At 43.7% G+C, this 17,376-nt stretch overlaps 1 protein-coding gene across 11 annotated transcripts in view; it reads left to right on the top strand.

The window, feature by feature from the left end:
• PKP4 (plakophilin 4) overlaps nucleotides 1-17,376 on the top strand; it is a 245,663-nt gene that overhangs the window by 221,604 nt on the left and 6,683 nt on the right. For all 11 annotated transcript variants that reach the window (XM_037044659.1, XM_037044660.1, XM_037044658.1 and 8 more), the window contains 8 exons: nucleotides 319-502; nucleotides 3,731-3,848; nucleotides 5,329-5,520; nucleotides 5,717-5,890; nucleotides 8,853-9,003; nucleotides 12,176-12,371; nucleotides 16,700-16,781; nucleotides 16,905-17,022. In XM_037044659.1, coding sequence (XP_036900554.1) covers nucleotides 319-502; nucleotides 3,731-3,848; nucleotides 5,329-5,520; nucleotides 5,717-5,890; nucleotides 8,853-9,003; nucleotides 12,176-12,371; nucleotides 16,700-16,781; nucleotides 16,905-17,022 — 1,215 coding nt within the window. The remainder of the gene's footprint in view (nucleotides 1-318; nucleotides 503-3,730; nucleotides 3,849-5,328; nucleotides 5,521-5,716; nucleotides 5,891-8,852; nucleotides 9,004-12,175; nucleotides 12,372-16,699; nucleotides 16,782-16,904; nucleotides 17,023-17,376) is intronic.

Here is a 17,376-nt window from a genome sequence, read left to right as displayed (position 1 = left end):
ACAGCAATCATAGATGCATTATACTGTGACCTGTTACCCTCACAGAGTAACTCATTTGTTTTGCAAAAGCCGTAGCTGCCTTGCTTGACAGATACCTAGGCTCTCAAACTTAAGCGAAGGACTGTTACAACTTTGTGATACTGCCAGAAGCTTATGAATGTTCACTCGACATTTATCAGAGGTCCAGCCCAGCCTGGTTGCAGTAGGTCAGGTTTGGAACAGACTGAGTTCACATCAATTAGGGCTAATATGTTTGTTTTTTTACTGAAGCTGCAGGATCTTTCATTGATGATTTGCTGTTTAAAATCTCATTTTTAGGAGTTCTTTGGAATTTATCCTCATGTGATGCTGTAAAGATGACAATCATTCGCGATGCTCTCTCAACCCTAACAAACACTGTGATTGTTCCACATTCTGGATGGAATAACACGGCCTTTGATGATGATCACAAAATTAAATTTCAGACTTCACTCGTTCTGCGTAATACAACAGGTTGTCTGAGGTAAATTCTTCATCTCTTCTTTCTAATTAATTCTGTGCTTCAATAATATGTCGTAGGAAAGCTGATCCTGGGTGGTTTTACTTCATTTTATTAACATCCACCTAAATTTCCAAGTTTGCTTGAAAATTGAGGCCACTGGACTTTGTTATCCGTGAAGAAAACATCGTGAGCTCAGACTAGTGTCCTGAAAGACATTATCATATAAATGACTCTTCTGTGATTTAGTCAAAAGACCTTTCGGTCTGAAACTGCCAAAATTCCTGCATTGTCCACTCAAACAGCATTTTTCTGGTTATCACATTTTTCTGATTGCTGATATGCTGCCTCGTTTTTGTTTAAGTTCAAAATGTGAAGGTTAAAATATTTTTGCTTTTATTAGGAGTGCAAAGAGGTGTGTGGTTCAATCAATCATTGGGTTTGGGTCTTATAAATAAATGAAAGTGAGCCTAAATAGTATTTTCGGTCATTATCTTTAGCGTGCAGAATCTGTAAAGCCTCCCCTAAGTGTACATAGTATTTTTCATTATTTGCCATTAACACTCATCAGCTCAATTTCTATCCCATTTCCCAGGCTTAGATGCCCTGGGACTAGAAACAGAAGTCTTGGGACAAAGAAGCATAGTGACGATGAGAGTGAGCTCTGGCTTCAGACAGCCTGGCTTCCCACCCCATTCTGAGCCTCAGTTTCCTCATCTTTAGAATAGGGATATTAGTACCACCTCAGAGCTATGAAGAATCGCCTTGTATAAAGTGCTTAGTGTTGTATCTGACACACAGTGAGCGCTACTTGACATGTAAACATCTCTACAACAGAGGTTGGAAGACGGGGAGAGGGGAGCCTGGGCTGCTGCTCTGAAACCTTCCACTATTGTGAGAGGTGACTGTCAGCCCCAAGGACAGGGCGAGGGAGTCGGGATTCTGGAAAACAGGCCAGCTCCCAGCGCGGATGCTTGTATCGAAGGGCAGCTCATATCGCCTACTGATCATTTGTGGAAGCAGCATCTCATTCTCTTCCCATACCTGGATCCAGTGAGGCTGTGATTACTTTTCAGCCAGCCTGCCAGGCTTCCAGGAAAGCCCAGAGGCAGGACACACGCTCAGGCTCCCCCGTGATTCATGGCTACAAACACTTGGTGAATGCCTTTCTTGTGAAATCAATGATGAACAATACAGACTAGGTCCTTGCTCTTCTTCTGTTGGGGAAGACAGACAGACAAATAAGTAAATAACAATAGGTGCCATTAAAAATATAGTGTAATGTAAAGAATTATTAGGTGATTATTTTGATGATCAGGTCATCTCTCATAGGAACTGAAATTTAAACCATAGATCTGAAATACCATAGGAGCTACTCATTTGAGGGTGGGTGTCAGGGAGACATGAGTTCTCTGCAGCACTAATGGGAAGCATAAAGGCCCTGGGGCAGAAATGAGCTTGCAGCTGGAGTTGAATGGTCAAGGCTCAGAGTAGAATCAGATTACGTAGGATTTTATAAATCAAAGGAGTTTGCATTTTTTTCCAAGTGCCATGGGAAACCATCAGAGGGTTTTTTGATCATGGAGTGATGGCACTGGGTTTTGGCTGCAATGTGGAAAACTGAGTATGGGTGACGATAGAGATGGAAGACGAGGCTGCTGCAGTGAGTGATCCAGACAGGAGGGCAGTGGCCTAGACCAGGCACTAAAGACACAGGTAGGCAGGTGAAGTGGGGAGAGTTTGCTAGTGGGCTGAATATCAGGGTCTAGGGGCAGGGAGGAAAGAATGATAACATCTAGATTTTTGGCTGGAGCAACTGGGAGCGCAGAAGTGCTATGGATAAAGTCAGGGGGAGAAAGGGGGAAGGGGTGAGCAGTTTTGGGTGTTGGGCATATCCTTTTTGAGATGTCTAATTAGCTATTCATGTGGTTACATCACAGAAACAGTTGGAGAAATGAGTCTGAAGTTCCAAAGAGAGGTCAGGCTAAATACGTGCATTTGGGAGTTAAGGGTTCATAGGTTGTATTAAAGCCAAGAAGCAGAAAGAAGGGCCACCTAGGAGAATGCAAAGGTATAGAATGGACCAGAGAGCCCTGGACACTCCAGAGGGACCCAGAAGCAGAAGAGGCTGAGAAGGAAAAGCAGCAAGGTGGGAGGAAAACCCAGAGGAGCAAGGGACCCTGGGGCTTATGGAGTAATGGGAGAGGGCAACCTTGGAGTGCTGTTAAGAGAAGACACAAGAAAAGAACAGAGGAGGGGCTGCGGGTGACATTCTCTGGCCCAGAAAAGTAAAGATGGAAAAAAAAACCTCTTAATATTTGAAAAATCTCAGCCTAAAATGATGTTTGTTTGTTTTTTTAAAGATTTTATTTATTTATTTTTAGAGGAGAAGGGAAGGAGAGAGAAATATCAATGTATGGTTGCTTCTTGCGGGTCCCCTGCTGGGAACTGGCCTGCAACCCAGGCATGTGCCCTGACTGGGAATTGAACCGTGTTTATTTGGTCCTCAGGCCTGGGCTCAATCCACTGAGCTAAACCAGCCAGGGCCTAAAATGTTGTTAATGGGACATAAAGTAGATCCTTATAATTTGATACCAATTCATGAAGGCAAACTGATATGAAAAATTTCAGTGTGGGTGAGACCCAAAATAATTTTCAGCAATTTGTTTAATAATTGAAAAAAAATGTTAAAAATTGCAGCATAAGCAAGTTTCCATATTTAACTTAAATGTTTATACAAGAAATGGCGTTTCCTGTATTTGTTTGAGAAGCATTTATGACCACCCACTACATGCAAAACATTAAGGTTCCCACATAAGGTGGGTAAAGCATGTCTAAAATGAACAAGTGTGGCAAACAGGTGACTTTCATGTGGCATGCACTTTTCTAGTTGCCGTATATGATGCAGCTACTCATTGCTTTCAATAACCCTGTGAGGTAGTTACTATTATTCTGCACTCTACACATGAGGAAACTGAGGAGGATGGGCCCAAAAATCATTCTTTTAGGAAGCTGGAAAGTGGCATGTCACGGAAGAGATACAAAGCTGAACTGCTCCTGCTGCATTCTGTTTGTGTGCAGAATGGGGCGTCAGCTCTTGTGAGCTCTCTGGATGTTGTACTGTAAGCCCCCTGAATGCTTGCTCCAAGCAGACCTGCACGGCTGCCGTCTTGTCTTTTTTCTCAGATCATTAAGGTGGCTAGCAAGTGAATTGTTGATCTCAACAGCTCCCACATGTCTCTGCCCATTTAGGAACCTCAGCTCCGCAGGGGAGGAAGCCCGGAAACAAATGCGATCCTGCGAAGGGTTGGTGGACTCGCTGCTGTACGTGATCCACACATGTGTGAACACATCCGATTATGACAGCAAGGTCAGTGCCTGCCTGGCTGTGTGAGGGAGGCACAATGACAAATGACAGCAGCTTCGTATCACCACTATTTGCATACCATTGATTTTTTCTGGAACTCTTGAGCCTCTCCCCCCTCATTAGGCTACACCCCAGATTAAAGGGACTATCTCTCTAAAAATTACAAGTTCACAGGGACATGACAACTTAAGAAAATAGCTTAGAACCATGAAAACTGAGTGAGTCTGACCTACAGGGCGGCAGGGTCCTGACTTTCTCTGTGGCTCTCCTGGACCCCTTGTCGAGGTGGTTGACCCTACTGCTGTTCTTTCCAGTTCTGTATTTCCTCCCGTCAGAATCAGATCCATCTGTATTTGCATATCTAGTGGGTAAGAGTTCCTAGTCCAGCCACCGAAATCCCTGACAGTCCACAGCCCTGACCCCAGCACCAGCTTTAAATGCCTTTTTTTTACATTCCCAGCTTCAGCCCTTCCCCTCCTTCTGTTGTCGTGCTGATCTGTTACCAGCCTGAGCTCCTTCTCCCCTCCTCTTTTCTCTGTCCCAGTCCCTGCCTTGGACAGAGGGGCAATCTACTCCTGAGTTTTTAGCCGTGGCAGCCATCCAGGGTTATCCACAGAGGAGGGCCTTAGGAAGGAGGAACTAAACAGTATCAGGAGCTCAGGGTGGGCAGGGTACTCGGTGTTCACCATGGGCTGGACCAGAGAGGCCATAAGAAGTCCTTGGGTCGTAACAGGGGTCTGAGAGAGAAAGAAGAATGATGAGTGGCAGGCTCTGAGAAAAGACAGGGAGGAGTTCAGGGTGGCACCCATGTTTTTATTTGCGCCTTATTGGACCAAAAGAACTTCAAATGCAATTGAGAGGAGTAAGCAAGCTGAAAGGAGCTGCTGAGCAAAAGTTGAACATGACTTTAGATGTTCTTAGTGAAGTGACATTTTGCTTCCCAATTAGAGGTATGAAATAGACTTTTAGGAGCAAAAGACCATGTCCAGAAGGCAACATGTCAGCAGAGAAAAGAGATCATGGAACTTTCCACAGAGGGAGGGGAGAATTGGGAGATGGAAGAAGGAGACAAAAGGTGGGATTTGAGGGGTGGACAGTCCCCAGGGTGAAAGGGGGCGGTGTTGATCCTGTTCTCATGGCAAAGATTTCTGGTGAGGAGTGAGGTTCTAGCAGCTGGCTGCATTTCTGCCACTGCAGCTGTCCTGAGGCAGAAGCAGTGGGCATTTTTTCTTCCAGGGCCTTGCACATTTTAGTTAGCATAAGATCAGATCCTCGACATACTGAGAGTGGCTCTGCACTCTCTCATTCGGGTATTCCATAAAATTTCTAGGGTCATAAATTTTTTTAGATTGTTTCAGGTTTCCATAAGAAGAAGCAATTTTTTTATATTCTACATTTATTTAGTCTTACTGGCATTCAGTACAGAAGCATTTTGCGTGAATGTGCTACAATGGTTTTAATTATACGCTGTGTTGGGTTTCAGACCGTGGAGAACTGCGTGTGCACCCTGAGGAACCTGTCCTATCGGCTGGAACTGGAGGTCCCTCAGGCCCGGCTGCTGGGGCTGAACGAATTGGATGACTTACTAGGAAAAGAGTCTCCCAGCAAAGATTCAGAGCCAAGCTGCTGGGGGAAGAAGAAGAAAAAGAAAAAGAAAACACCACAAGAGGATCAAGTTAGTATTTTACTTGACATGAAACTTAAGTTTCATTCTTCTGGGAGTAAGAAATCACATATTTGGGAGAGAAGAACAATTCTCATGATACAACTTTTCTACATAGCTACAGCTGAGTCCACCATAGAGGGGTGTTTTTGGATGTTGGAGATTGTGTTCATTTGCTTCCATTTAATGTGTGCTCTTTGCCTTTCAGTGGGATGGAGTTGGTCCTATCCCGGGGCTGTCAAAGTCCCCCAAAGGGGTTGAGATGCTGTGGCATCCGTCAGTGGTAAAACCATATCTGACTCTTCTGGCAGAAAGTTCTAACCCGGCCACCTTGGAAGGCTCTGCCGGATCTCTCCAGAACCTCTCTGCTGGAAACTGGAAGGTAGGCTGCCTTCCACTTGTCCACACTTCAATCCATCTGTGCATTCACACCAGCAGTGGTGGTGAAAGAAACTTGGATGTTTGGAGTGGAAAGGGGGAGATAGTAGTTGGCTCAGGGGATCCGGAGGTGAATGTGACATAGCCCTCGCTGTGAGCACCTGAAACGTAGTGAGAAAAACAGATAGCTCAAGTCATCACAGTGCAGACACACAGGGTGTGTGTGCTGTGGGGTCTTAAGAGAGGACACGTCTATTCCCGCCCAGCATGTGAGAGAAAGGCAAGGAAAGGGGAGAGCCAAGAGGTAGGCAAGGTTTCCTGGAGGGGTGGTGCTGCCCAAATGGACTATTTAAGAACAAGCAGAATTAAGCCAAAAGACAGTCTGAGGTTGGGGATATAGAGGGAAGGGTTCAGGTAAAGGGACAAGAGAAGGAAAGCCTTAATGTGGGGACAGACTACAGGCTGACTGCTGGATCATTTGAGGGCAGGGCAAGAGGCAGCCCTTATTGGAGCCAGGCATCATGAGCTGGTCTGATGGCCAAGCTTCAGGAGTTGAGACCTGACCTACAGTACAGACCAGAGGCATCACTGAAAGGGTTTAAGCAAACAAGTGACACAAGCTGGTGTTGGACCCTATTGGATATGGCAGTGCAGAAGGTGAATTCAAAGAAGAGGAAAGTAGAGGCTAGGATTTCCCTGAGAAGCCAGGTGAGAGATGCCAAGGGCCTGAATTGGAGCTTGGGTTGGGCAGTGATGTAGGGAAGGAGAGGGTTCACTCACTGCTCCTCTCAGATGCTTACGGAACATACGCATGGTACAAGTTTCCACATTCCCTTGTAGGTGTGTGACTTCTTGATGAAAATTGAAGGTGGTATCCTACTGTTACCATTTTAAGCATATTCTCAAAACTTAAATGTCATCTAGCAACTTCCCAGACAATCTTTGTCTGAAAGATTTCAACCTCTAGAAATTTCCTGACAGGTGTATTTTAGTAGAATTATTATAACGCTTGTTTTTGGCTGCCTCCTCCACCACTATCCAAAATGACAATCTTTTGGCCACTGTGCTATCCATGAGAGCAAAAAACATTGCTAAGCCTGGCCATGGTTTATTTCATGCAGCCAGCTGCTGTTAATGGATATATACAGACAGTTATGGCCTAGTGCTAAGCCAGTGTGGTCATTTTGTTATTGTTCTTTTTAATTAAAGTGCTAATAGCTTAGCATGTAAGTGCTGTCTCTGGAGTCAGAACCCTTGGCTTTGAATCCTGGCCCCTCCACTTACTGGCTAGGGCCTTGGATATCTCTGTACTTAGTTTCTTACTCTGCAAAATGGAAATAATACCTACATCATGATGTGGTTATGAGGATTAAGGAGATAATAAATGTGGGACAGTGGCAGAAATGCAGCCAGCTCCTAGAACGTCACTCCTCACCAGAACCTGGGACAGTGCCCAGCACATTAGTTCTCATAATATAAGTGAGCATATTATAAGTATTCGTAATATTTCTGCTGATGACTCAGTGTTCACCTCCAGGTTATGATTTGAGGATCCTTTGATGATAATAAAAAAGACAATAGTTAAAAGAGATGTGATTTGAGTTATCTAGAATTTCATTTCCAGGATCACCCAGTGAATGAAAATGAGATGGTAAGGTCATTCACAATATGAACAATATCTAAAATAATAAATCAAAATATCAGACCCTTGTTAAGAAAACAAGATAATCACAGCCACAAATGTGGTCCAGTCAGAAGCGGTCTGGGGATCACCGGCAGCCGCCGTGCTCTGGAAGTGGGGCACTGTGGGTTTCCGGGAGAGAGAAGGTGATACAGTTGCCTGCCTTACAGCAGTCATATATTCTGTTTCCCCTGTAGATTTTATTTGATTTGGCAAACAGGAGTATTTTTTTCATCTGAAGAATATTAATGGTATCTTTGAAATGCATCTTTTCCTCTTATTTGTATTATTAAAATAATCTATTCTTTCGGTATTCAAGAATCTAAGTGGTAAATCACATATTTTAATGTTCAAAATAATACCGAGGTCTAGTAGATCTTTGTCCTCATGTCTTGACCACAGCAGGTAAGGATTAGATGTTTAATGAGCAACATTTTTTAATTATCCTAAATTTCGAAAGACAATTTACCTTGGTAAAAATGTCAGTGAAAGCTCAAAGTAAGATTAAAGACCCATTTTCAAATGTTACCTTTTTTCTGATTCTGTTGGTGCTTCCCCGATGACTTAGCATTCATTTCCAGTTCGTACAGTACACACACTGACTCATTGTACAGACTTGCCTCATAATCACAAAAGACTTTCTTAACTACAGATTTAAAAAAGCAGCAGAAGCAGCTAACTAATCTTGAATGAGAGAGCATTTTTACACAGAAATATACTTACTTTTTCACCAGTGTGCATGAATTATGTTTCTCAGGGTTTCTGGAGAATTCATTTTCTTCTGGGGCAAGGGATATTTCCAAGGAATATCTTTGAAAGGTTTTGAACTGTAAATATTGTTGCAGAGAAGTTGGAAAAGAACGACTTGATGGAGACAGGTTCCCTTTTAATGTTCGCTGATCGGTTACCGCCATCCTATTTATAGCCTCTGGACCTGGTGTGGGTCCAACTGCAAAGACACAAGATTATTCCTTAATTGTGTTAATGTGTTTTAGGTAGAAAGTAGTCACTGTCTTCTATTTTCTGCACAAAAATATCTGGCAGATGGTGGTTTGAGATTTTCAGGCTTTGGGATTTTTTGTTTAACCAGTCATCCTAGCATATCTTTATCCCAAACTATGATTTTTCTCTTTACTGACACCACAGATTTAATCTGCAACTGGAAAGAAAACGTTTATTCTATTAGTCCATCTTTTGGAGACATCATTTTTAGGCAACATTAACATCTGAAAGTCGAACTCTGTTCTGTGTTACTTATTGTCTCATTTTGCTCTTTGCTCACTAGTTTGCAGCGTACATCCGGGCAGCCGTCCGCAAAGAAAAAGGGCTCCCCATCCTTGTAGAACTTCTGAGAATGGATAATGATAGAGTGGTTTCTTCTGTGGCAACTGCCTTGAGGAATATGGCACTAGACGTTCGCAACAAGGAGCTCATAGGTATGTTCTGGTGACCAGGTGAGCTATAAGGAGAGAATAAGACTAACTACATTTATAAAACTCTTCTTTTGATTTATAAAAATATGACATTTAAAATTATTCCCAACTGAGTCCAGGTCCTGTTTTCTTTGCGTATTTAGGTGCCTCTGCTGTCTGTTCTTTATGACTAGTCCTTTTCATCAAAAGGCAGATTATTAATTAAATCTTGATTAAGGAAGGTACATTTTCAGAAAAGTTAGCAATTTCATTTAAGCGTTACAACACTACTTAATAGATTTGAAGTCTCCGTTTCGTAAGAGAGATTCATTTCTAGAGAAAAAAAAATTTTTTTATTTGATTTCTGACTCTTGAGACTGATACTTCTAACACTACAATGTTCTGAATTTAAAGAAAAAGAAATCACACAAAAGGTTTGTAGCTTCTCCCTCTCAGGTCTGTGTAATTGCTCAACCCTAGGCAGAGTAGACTCACTGTCCCAAGGCCATTTCTGTCCGAGGGCAGGGTTGGGACTAGGGTTGGGCAAGTGAGGCACACAGGATACACAATTTTAGGAGGCATTTACCCTGGGGTCCACCCAGACATAGGGTTGGCACTTGCATGAACATGAGAACAGGCGCCTCTTCAAGTTTTACACCCTGGGAGGCTTAGCTTGCTTGCCTCCAGAGCATTACCACATTTCGAGCAGAGAGTACGGAGTGAGGAAAAGACCAGAGATGGTCCAGAACACCTCAGGTTAAATCTTGGATCTGCTGCTCACTGGTTGTGGAACCTGTGGGGAGGCGGAGGGGGGGGCATGGTCCTGTATTGAGCCCAGTGGGCTCAGTTCCTTCATCTAAGTAGAAAACTTCCTCAGCCCCTTTGTGGAAGGGAGCTGACGAAGCCTGCTGTCCTCATCCTTCCACGGGTGTGCTGTGTAAAGGAAATGAGTGGGTGAGGCAGCTACTTACCAACTGCCAAGTTCCCAGCCAGCCCCACAGCTGTGGCAGGTCAGGGAAGAGGGAGGGGAAATTTCATAAGACCTTGTGTGAATTAGTGAATATATGCATATTAAACTCATTAAAATATACCTGTCATTAGAGAGGGAGGAAGCCAAAAATGAAGATAGCAGGAGAGGGAAAGAGACAATAGAGCAGTAATGTTTTTCTTAAAGAGTTGCTGTGAGGATTCACTGGCAACTTATAGAAAAGCCCCTCACATAGGGCCTGGCACACCTGCTATTTTAAATTATCCCCTGGGTTAACCTAAACACACCATTTCTTTGAGTCAAATCATCCCCCATGGAGAGGAAAGGAGCTTTTCTGCCCTGTTCATACAGTCCAGTGCATGCGTGATTCCAGTAGATGTGTCAGACTCTCAGTCCCCACACTTCCTTGGAAGAAATTCTTCAGGTCCCTAAAAGAATATTTTTAAGTTATTTTTATTAAATCTTTATTAGAATTTCTTATAAAAGAGCACAGGTAGTTTGAGAGTTCTTAATGGTAAAAAATAAAGGATTGACAACATAAATCTTAAGGGAGGAGACACAGGAGAGCAGAAGGTGCAGGGCCAGTGCTCGGGCCCCAAATCTGTGGGGAAAGTGGACAGCGGAGTGTCAGCCTTCTGTCGGTGCATCCCTGAGTTGTCTCTGAACATCCCAACTCCCTTTAAACCTTCACAAGATTTTTCCCTCTCCACTGTCGAGTATTTTTTTACCCACCTAGAGCACTCTTGCCCGGTTAAATGAATTACTTTTTCTAGTTTCTCTGTAAAGATTCTTTCCTTCCTAAGAGGTTGGATCCCCTCCTGGAATCAGAACGTGACTCATCCACGTCGCTGACCCCTTGACTCTCCTCACGTCCACTACCAGCACTAGCAATGGACTTTCTCTTCAGAGCCATTTTTCACAAGTAAAGTTTTGTCACTTTACAAAAGTTACTACATATTCCACCCAACCGAGCTGTCTGGAGCTACAGGCTCTGAGGGAGTCACTGGGTTCACTCACCGGCCGGGTGAGCTGCCTTATTCCATGAGTCAGGAGTACAACTGAAAGTTATACCTTAGCAAAATGACAAATTACACATCATGGGCCTTTTGGGCCTTTGTGAGTATTCGATATCACCAGTGCTAACTTACCATCTGTCCTTAAAAACCACATTTATCTTCTGGCTTACAGCGTCAGGGCAGTTTTTCCACTCTTCATACCAGTGTGCACTGGAAGGAAACTGGCCTTCCCTTTGACACACTGTGACTTATGCAGTGTGCAGTCAGGGCCTGTCTTCTACTCCTCACCAGTGTGTATAGATGGGTCTTTAATAAAAGCCCATGTATTAGCTGAGGAGAGAAAAAAACTAAAAAAGTATTTACTTGGGCTGTAGTTAATTTCTTTCATTTGTAGTGCAATTATTCCAGTTTGTCACTTGCTAATTGAAATTGAAAAAGCAAGAGATAATCCCTTTTTAGAGAGGAGTGAGAGAAATTATCAATTTCTTAAAGAAATACTTAAGTAGCTAGCCGATTCCCAGCCTGTCCTATCAAGAAGTTTATTAGTATTTTCTTAATTATTATTATTACTGAATTATTCTTGGAAAGCAATATATCCACAATTATAATACCAAAATTTTACTTATGTCTTCTTTAAAAGACACTAACATTTTGTCATCACTACTGATGTCAGAACAGCTGATATACACTCTCAATAAAAATGTGTAACTGCATAGTTCAAATGGTAAGATCAAGAAAGATTTAATAATAAGTATTATTTAGTGTCTTACTTTGTCCAGCTTTAAATCTTATTCAACAAAAAGTTTTCAAGAGCTATAAAAGGAAACTGAGGTATTTTTGATGCATAAGCATTGAATCAAGAATTAAATTTACTATCATAATTTATTTCTTTCTGTAATAAAAGAAAGAAAATAGTTGAACTAAAGCAACTTGACTTTATACACTGATTTACATTTTATTTCAGCTATTTACAGTAATGTTTTATAAACCAGTCACTTCTTCAAGTGACATTGCAATAAATGTTACCTTTCCCCTTACAGTTAATAGTTCTCATTTTATTCTCTGCCATAGTTTCTTTCCCTGTTATGTTCTCTTTTGAGGTTTTGTTATTAAGAGACTACACAATCACAGTCCTTCAAGAACAATAACAAAAACCTTCTGAAAGTGGAATGAAATCTTTTGCATTCGGCAGGTAAATACGCCATGCGAGACCTGGTGAACCGGCTCCCCGGAGGTACCGGCCCCAGCGTGCTGTCTGATGAGACCATGGCGGCCATCTGCTGTGCTCTGCATGAGGTCACCAGCAAAAACATGGAGAACGCCAAAGCCCTGGCTGACTCTGGGGGCATAGAAAAGCTGGTGAACATAACCAAGGGCAGAGGAGACAGGCAAGTCTGCTGCAAGGAGATGAGATCACAAGCCTCTAATTCCTGGGATGGGCCTGTGAGAAGGGCCGTTGTCAGTGATATGTTTCCTATCAGAAAGGATATATTTCTGCATTTTTTAATATGCCAACAAGCTAACCATTTCCAGTGGATTTGCTGGGACAGGCATTCACGGTCATATGGCCCTTTTTCTGGTTTTTACTTTATTATAACACCTCTACATTCATTTTTTTAAGATTTTATTCATTTATCTTTAGAGGAGAAGGGAAGGAGAGAGGGAGAGAAATATCAGTGTATGGTTGCCTCTCATGTGTCCCCTGCCAGGAACTGGCTTGCCACCCATGCATGTGCCCTGACTGGGAATTTTACCACAGTCTTTTGGTTCACAGGCCCATGCTCAATCCACTGTGCTATACCAGCCAGGGCTTCTACATTCATTTTTGTCTCCAAAGTCACATTTGGTTGTGCCAACCCTGGAAGAATCAGAAATGCCATGCTAAGAAAAATCCAGGAGCCCTGTTTCCCTTGCACCCTTGGCTCTGGCTCTAGGCCTGTTCTATGAGAATATCTTCAGTCCTCTGTAGAGGGGTTGATTCCTCTGCAGCTGCCCAGAAAATACTAAAATCACCCCTCTGCAGCAGAGCCTGCTGCGTGGCCTCAGGATGTGCCCTGGATTTGCATCCTGCGTTTAACTTTGCTTCTGGGTGATACCTAATTGATGAAGCAGGAAAAGCCCAGGCATCAGAGAATCAGTGGCAAAAATAGAAGATGTTTGTCCTGGAGCTCTAGCATAATTCTGAATTTGTCTTAGTATCAACTCAGAGGTTCCTTCGGAGGAAGTGGAAAGTAAGGCTGTTTGATGCCTATACAACACACTGGGACAGCAGCCATACAGTCCTAGTAAAAGGGCCCCTTCCTCCCTACTCTGCACCCCACCCCCGCTCTGGTCTTCACAGCACCGCTTTCCCCCTGTAAGGTATTGTGGCTTTCTCTGGCTTCTGACTCCCTCAGTAGCAGGGACTTTGTCTTTTTGTTCACTGCTGCATCCTGTGCATCTAGAACAAAGCCTGGCCCCTAACAGGTGCTCAGTAAATAATTATTAATTGGCTGAGTACAGTTAATTCTAGAACTTACTCTGTCTTGTCATTTAGTTTATACTTTTGAAGGGATTTTTTAAAATATAAGACTTATGTTACAGAATTTATTCTTCCTCCAGAAACTACACCTATCAACATTAACCATATTTCTTTTCAGTCCTTTACTTATGTATATTTTTATTTCGTTAATAATAAAAACACACACTCTGATTTTTATTTTAAAGGAAAATGAAACATTACAGATAAAGCTAAGATTCAGTCCATTAGCTCCCCCTCCAAGTCCTCTCCCCTGGAGAGGTACCATAATCACTTTTTGTGCTCTTAAAATTTTGTTATAGCCTTCATTTGTGAAAAGCAGACAAAGAAGCTGGAGAAATCCCAAACCAGTGCCAAAACTTTGTATAGTAAAAAAAAAATTGTCACCAAATCAACTCTTTTTTTTTCCCAAAGACATTCAGAAAGTCCAACATCAAATCGAGTTATCTGAACATACACTTAGCTTCCCTTATCATGCATTGCCCAAGTGCGTGTTGCCTACCCGCTGTGAGCTGTAGCAGTGAGCAGGGCACACAGCAGCCTCTGCCTTCAGCCAGCCTGTGTTCCATGGGTAAGCGAGGCGAGGCATCACCTGAGGGAAAAACACACTTAGCCTGTTGGATGGTGGTGAGCGGTGGGGTGAATAATAAAATCAGAGAAGGTGATAGGGCGTGGCAGGGTAGAGAGAAGAGATTACAACTTTAGACAGGTCTGTCAGAGAGGCCTCAGGGAGACTGGTTTTTGAACACAGACCTAGGAGAGGGGAGGGAGGGAGTGACGTGGTCTCTGAGGGAAGAGCATGTCGGGCAGAGAAAACTACAAGAGAAGGGCCTTGAGATGGAGTGTCTCATGTGATGAAGCCAGTGGGACCAGAACAGAGCAAATCAAGGGGAAAGGAGGGGGAAGAAAAGTCAGCATAAGGACTTGGACTTTTACTCTGAGTAAAACTGGAAGCCATCGAGAGTGTTGAGCAGAGAAGGGCTAGTGGCGAACCGTCCCCGCAGCTGGAGACTTGTGGCAGCAGCAGTTGGGGTGGTGAAGTAGTAGTCGGTTCTGACACAGTTGAAAGGTAGGGTAGTGGAATTTGCTAAAGGGTTACATGAGCACTGTGAGAGGAGCTGTCAAAGGAGGATTCCGAGGTCTTTGGCAAAAGATACTATAGGATCGAATTGCCCCGTAGCTACATAGGGAAGCCTACAGGAGGAGCAGGTTTTTGGAAAGACCAGGAGTTTATTTTGGACATGTTACATTTCAGGTATCTTTCAGACATCCACCTGAGTGTCTGCTCAGCAGGAGAACATGCAGAAGTTCAGCATAGAGGTCCTGGCTAGAAATACAAATTGGGAAGCATCAGTGTATAAATGGCATGTTCAGAGAAGTGGCTGAGAGCAATAAGGAAGTAGATGTAGATACAGAAGAGGCTCAAGGGCTCATGTCCCTCCTAGTTAGAGGCCAAGGAGATGAGCCAGCAAATGAGCCCAGTAACAAGTAGCCAGATTATTCAGAAGAAAACCGGGAGCACATGGTATCCCAGAAGCCAAGTGAAGGAAGTGTTTCAAAGGTGAGCACACGCCACATGCTCCTGCTCCGTCCAGTAGGGACGAGGGTTGAGACTCCAGCAGAATAATATTGAGATCATAGGTTTAAAAGAAGATATGGTGAGAGAAATTGGGGATGAGAATATATAACTCTTTCTAGGAGTTGTGCTGCAAAGGGGAACAGAGAAACTCCCTTGCTTTTCTCAGGAGTCAGGTTTCTGCTCAGAGAATTTGTCTCTAAAAATACCTTAGCCTAGCTGTTTGTGTCTAGGTGTGTACCTAGTATGCTCCTGCTTTGTCGAGTGTTTCAGGTAGCCCTTGGAGCCGGGCACAGGCTCTGCCTCTCTGCCTCTGTCCCTGCTGCCTAGCACTTAAAGACAGGGAGATGAGCAATAGCAGGAGAGTTAGGACCCTGAGAATGAGGTGGCTGGGAGGCATTAAGATCCTGTGAGTCCACCATGGGTGTCTGAAATTTCATTTCTGTTCATTTCTTTGAAGTATCTCCTTGCTCTGTGGTCCATTTTGAAAACATATAATTTAGAAAGGCTTTGAGTGGGTTGGTTTGACCTGGTTCTGCCCTTGACTTGTCAGGAACACTGAGAAGAGGGAGTCTTGGTGGGAGGAGGGGTGGAGAAATCCAGAAATGCCCTACCTCCAGGAACAGAGTGGGCGAAGCCCCGAATTTCCCTTTCCTCTGCCCTCACTTAAGATCTCAGAAGCATTAGCAGCCCAGATAGCCTGTTATAAGGGGCGGAGACGGTGCTAACTGCCTGTTCACCTCTCTTCCTGTATTCAGAAAAGTTTAATTGGGAAGATAAGGAGTAAAAAAGGAAATTAGATTATGAATCCATGTTGCATATTTAAAGTCAATTTTCAATGTTGAAATGAATTCTGAAGAAAGGGAGTCAGCCATCCTTACGCCTGACTCCCTGAGCACTGCTCCACCCCCAACGTGGGGATCTGAGGGCTTTTGCTGAAGCAAGGAGCTGCACGTTCCTCTTCACTTTCTGGTGAGGCCACCGGTTTACAGAAGCAGCTGGAGGATAAGATGCAGCAACTCAGGGTAACAGGGCTTACACAGAGCACTTGGGTTCAGCACCATGTCTTCAGAGAAGGGCAGTGATAACTGACCATATTTTCTAAATCAAACATTAGAGCATATATGTACATTTGTTTACATAGAAGTATAAAAGATAAGGCGATGAAGATGTTTTATTAAGGCCTAATAATGGGGGAAGACATATTAAATTAACTTAAGAGACTCCTCAGACACTCAGGTTGTGTGGTCATGGTTGCATTAATCCCAAAGCCCCAGCAAAGTCAGCGCCTTGGTAGACATGGAGGGGAGTGGCTGGGGGTCCGTCTCGTGGGGTTGAAAGAGGCCCTCAACTTAAAGGTCATAGGCTCATGCCAACCCTAGCTTCTCACTGCCAATCTGACTGCATGGGAGCCTCACTTTGGTTCTCACCAGCCCTGGCCAGCCCTGAACTTAACCGACTCCCAGGTGCACCTGCTTCTTTGGTGGTATTTTCTAGCAGTGGCTTCCGTGCCCTCTGGTCCTTGGAGAGACAGCCTCTTACCCACTGGTTTGCAGCCTGAGTCTTTTAGGAGCCTGAGGCTATGCCGCCTGCAGTCATTAACATCCACTCTCTCTCCCTAGATCTCTGAAAGTGGTGAAGGCAGCAGCCCAGGTCTTGAATACATTATGGCAATATCGGGACCTCCGGAGCATTTATAAAAAGGTAACTTACAAGAATAGCTCTGGCATAATTAGCATTCATCAGAGCACACATCCATAATCATTTATTGTAATGAAATGTCATTATTCATTTTGAGAGGTTTCTTTTTCTCCTTTAACTCCACAGGATGGGTGGAATCAGAACCATTTTATTACACCTGTGTCAACGTTAGAGCGAGACCGTTTCAAATCACATCCTTCCTTGTCTACCACCAACCAACAGATGTCACCCATCATTCAGTCAGGTCAGTGGGTCTCCTCTGCTTTTTTTGGTGAGAATGTGTGTGTGACAGGCTTTGTTTCTCACCCAGATAAGATTGAACATAAGCTGATTAAGCCTGTCTTATTCAAACACTCTTTGCTCTTCCAGTCTCTGGGAGTCACGTGCCACTGTAAGCAACAAACTCACTTTAGGAATCCTTTCATTTTAAAGGCTTATGCAAATTTACACCAACTGCAATGCATACAAGTATTCCAGGGCCCTCCATCCCAAACCCTCCCCCAAGATTCTGCCTCACTAGGTTTATGATGGGGCCCAGCAGTTGCATCTGACAAACTGCCCCAGGGGTGCAGGTGCAGGAGAAATGGGAGCGCAGTTT

This window comes from Sturnira hondurensis, unplaced genomic scaffold (assembly GCF_014824575.4).
Source record: "Sturnira hondurensis isolate 20B ecotype Veracruz unplaced genomic scaffold, ASM1482457v3 Scaffold0004136, whole genome shotgun sequence".
Lineage (NCBI taxonomy): Eukaryota > Metazoa > Chordata > Mammalia > Chiroptera > Phyllostomidae > Sturnira > Sturnira hondurensis.
The sequence above is the reverse complement of the archived record's forward strand: the minus strand, read 5'-3'. Positions and strand labels throughout refer to the sequence as shown.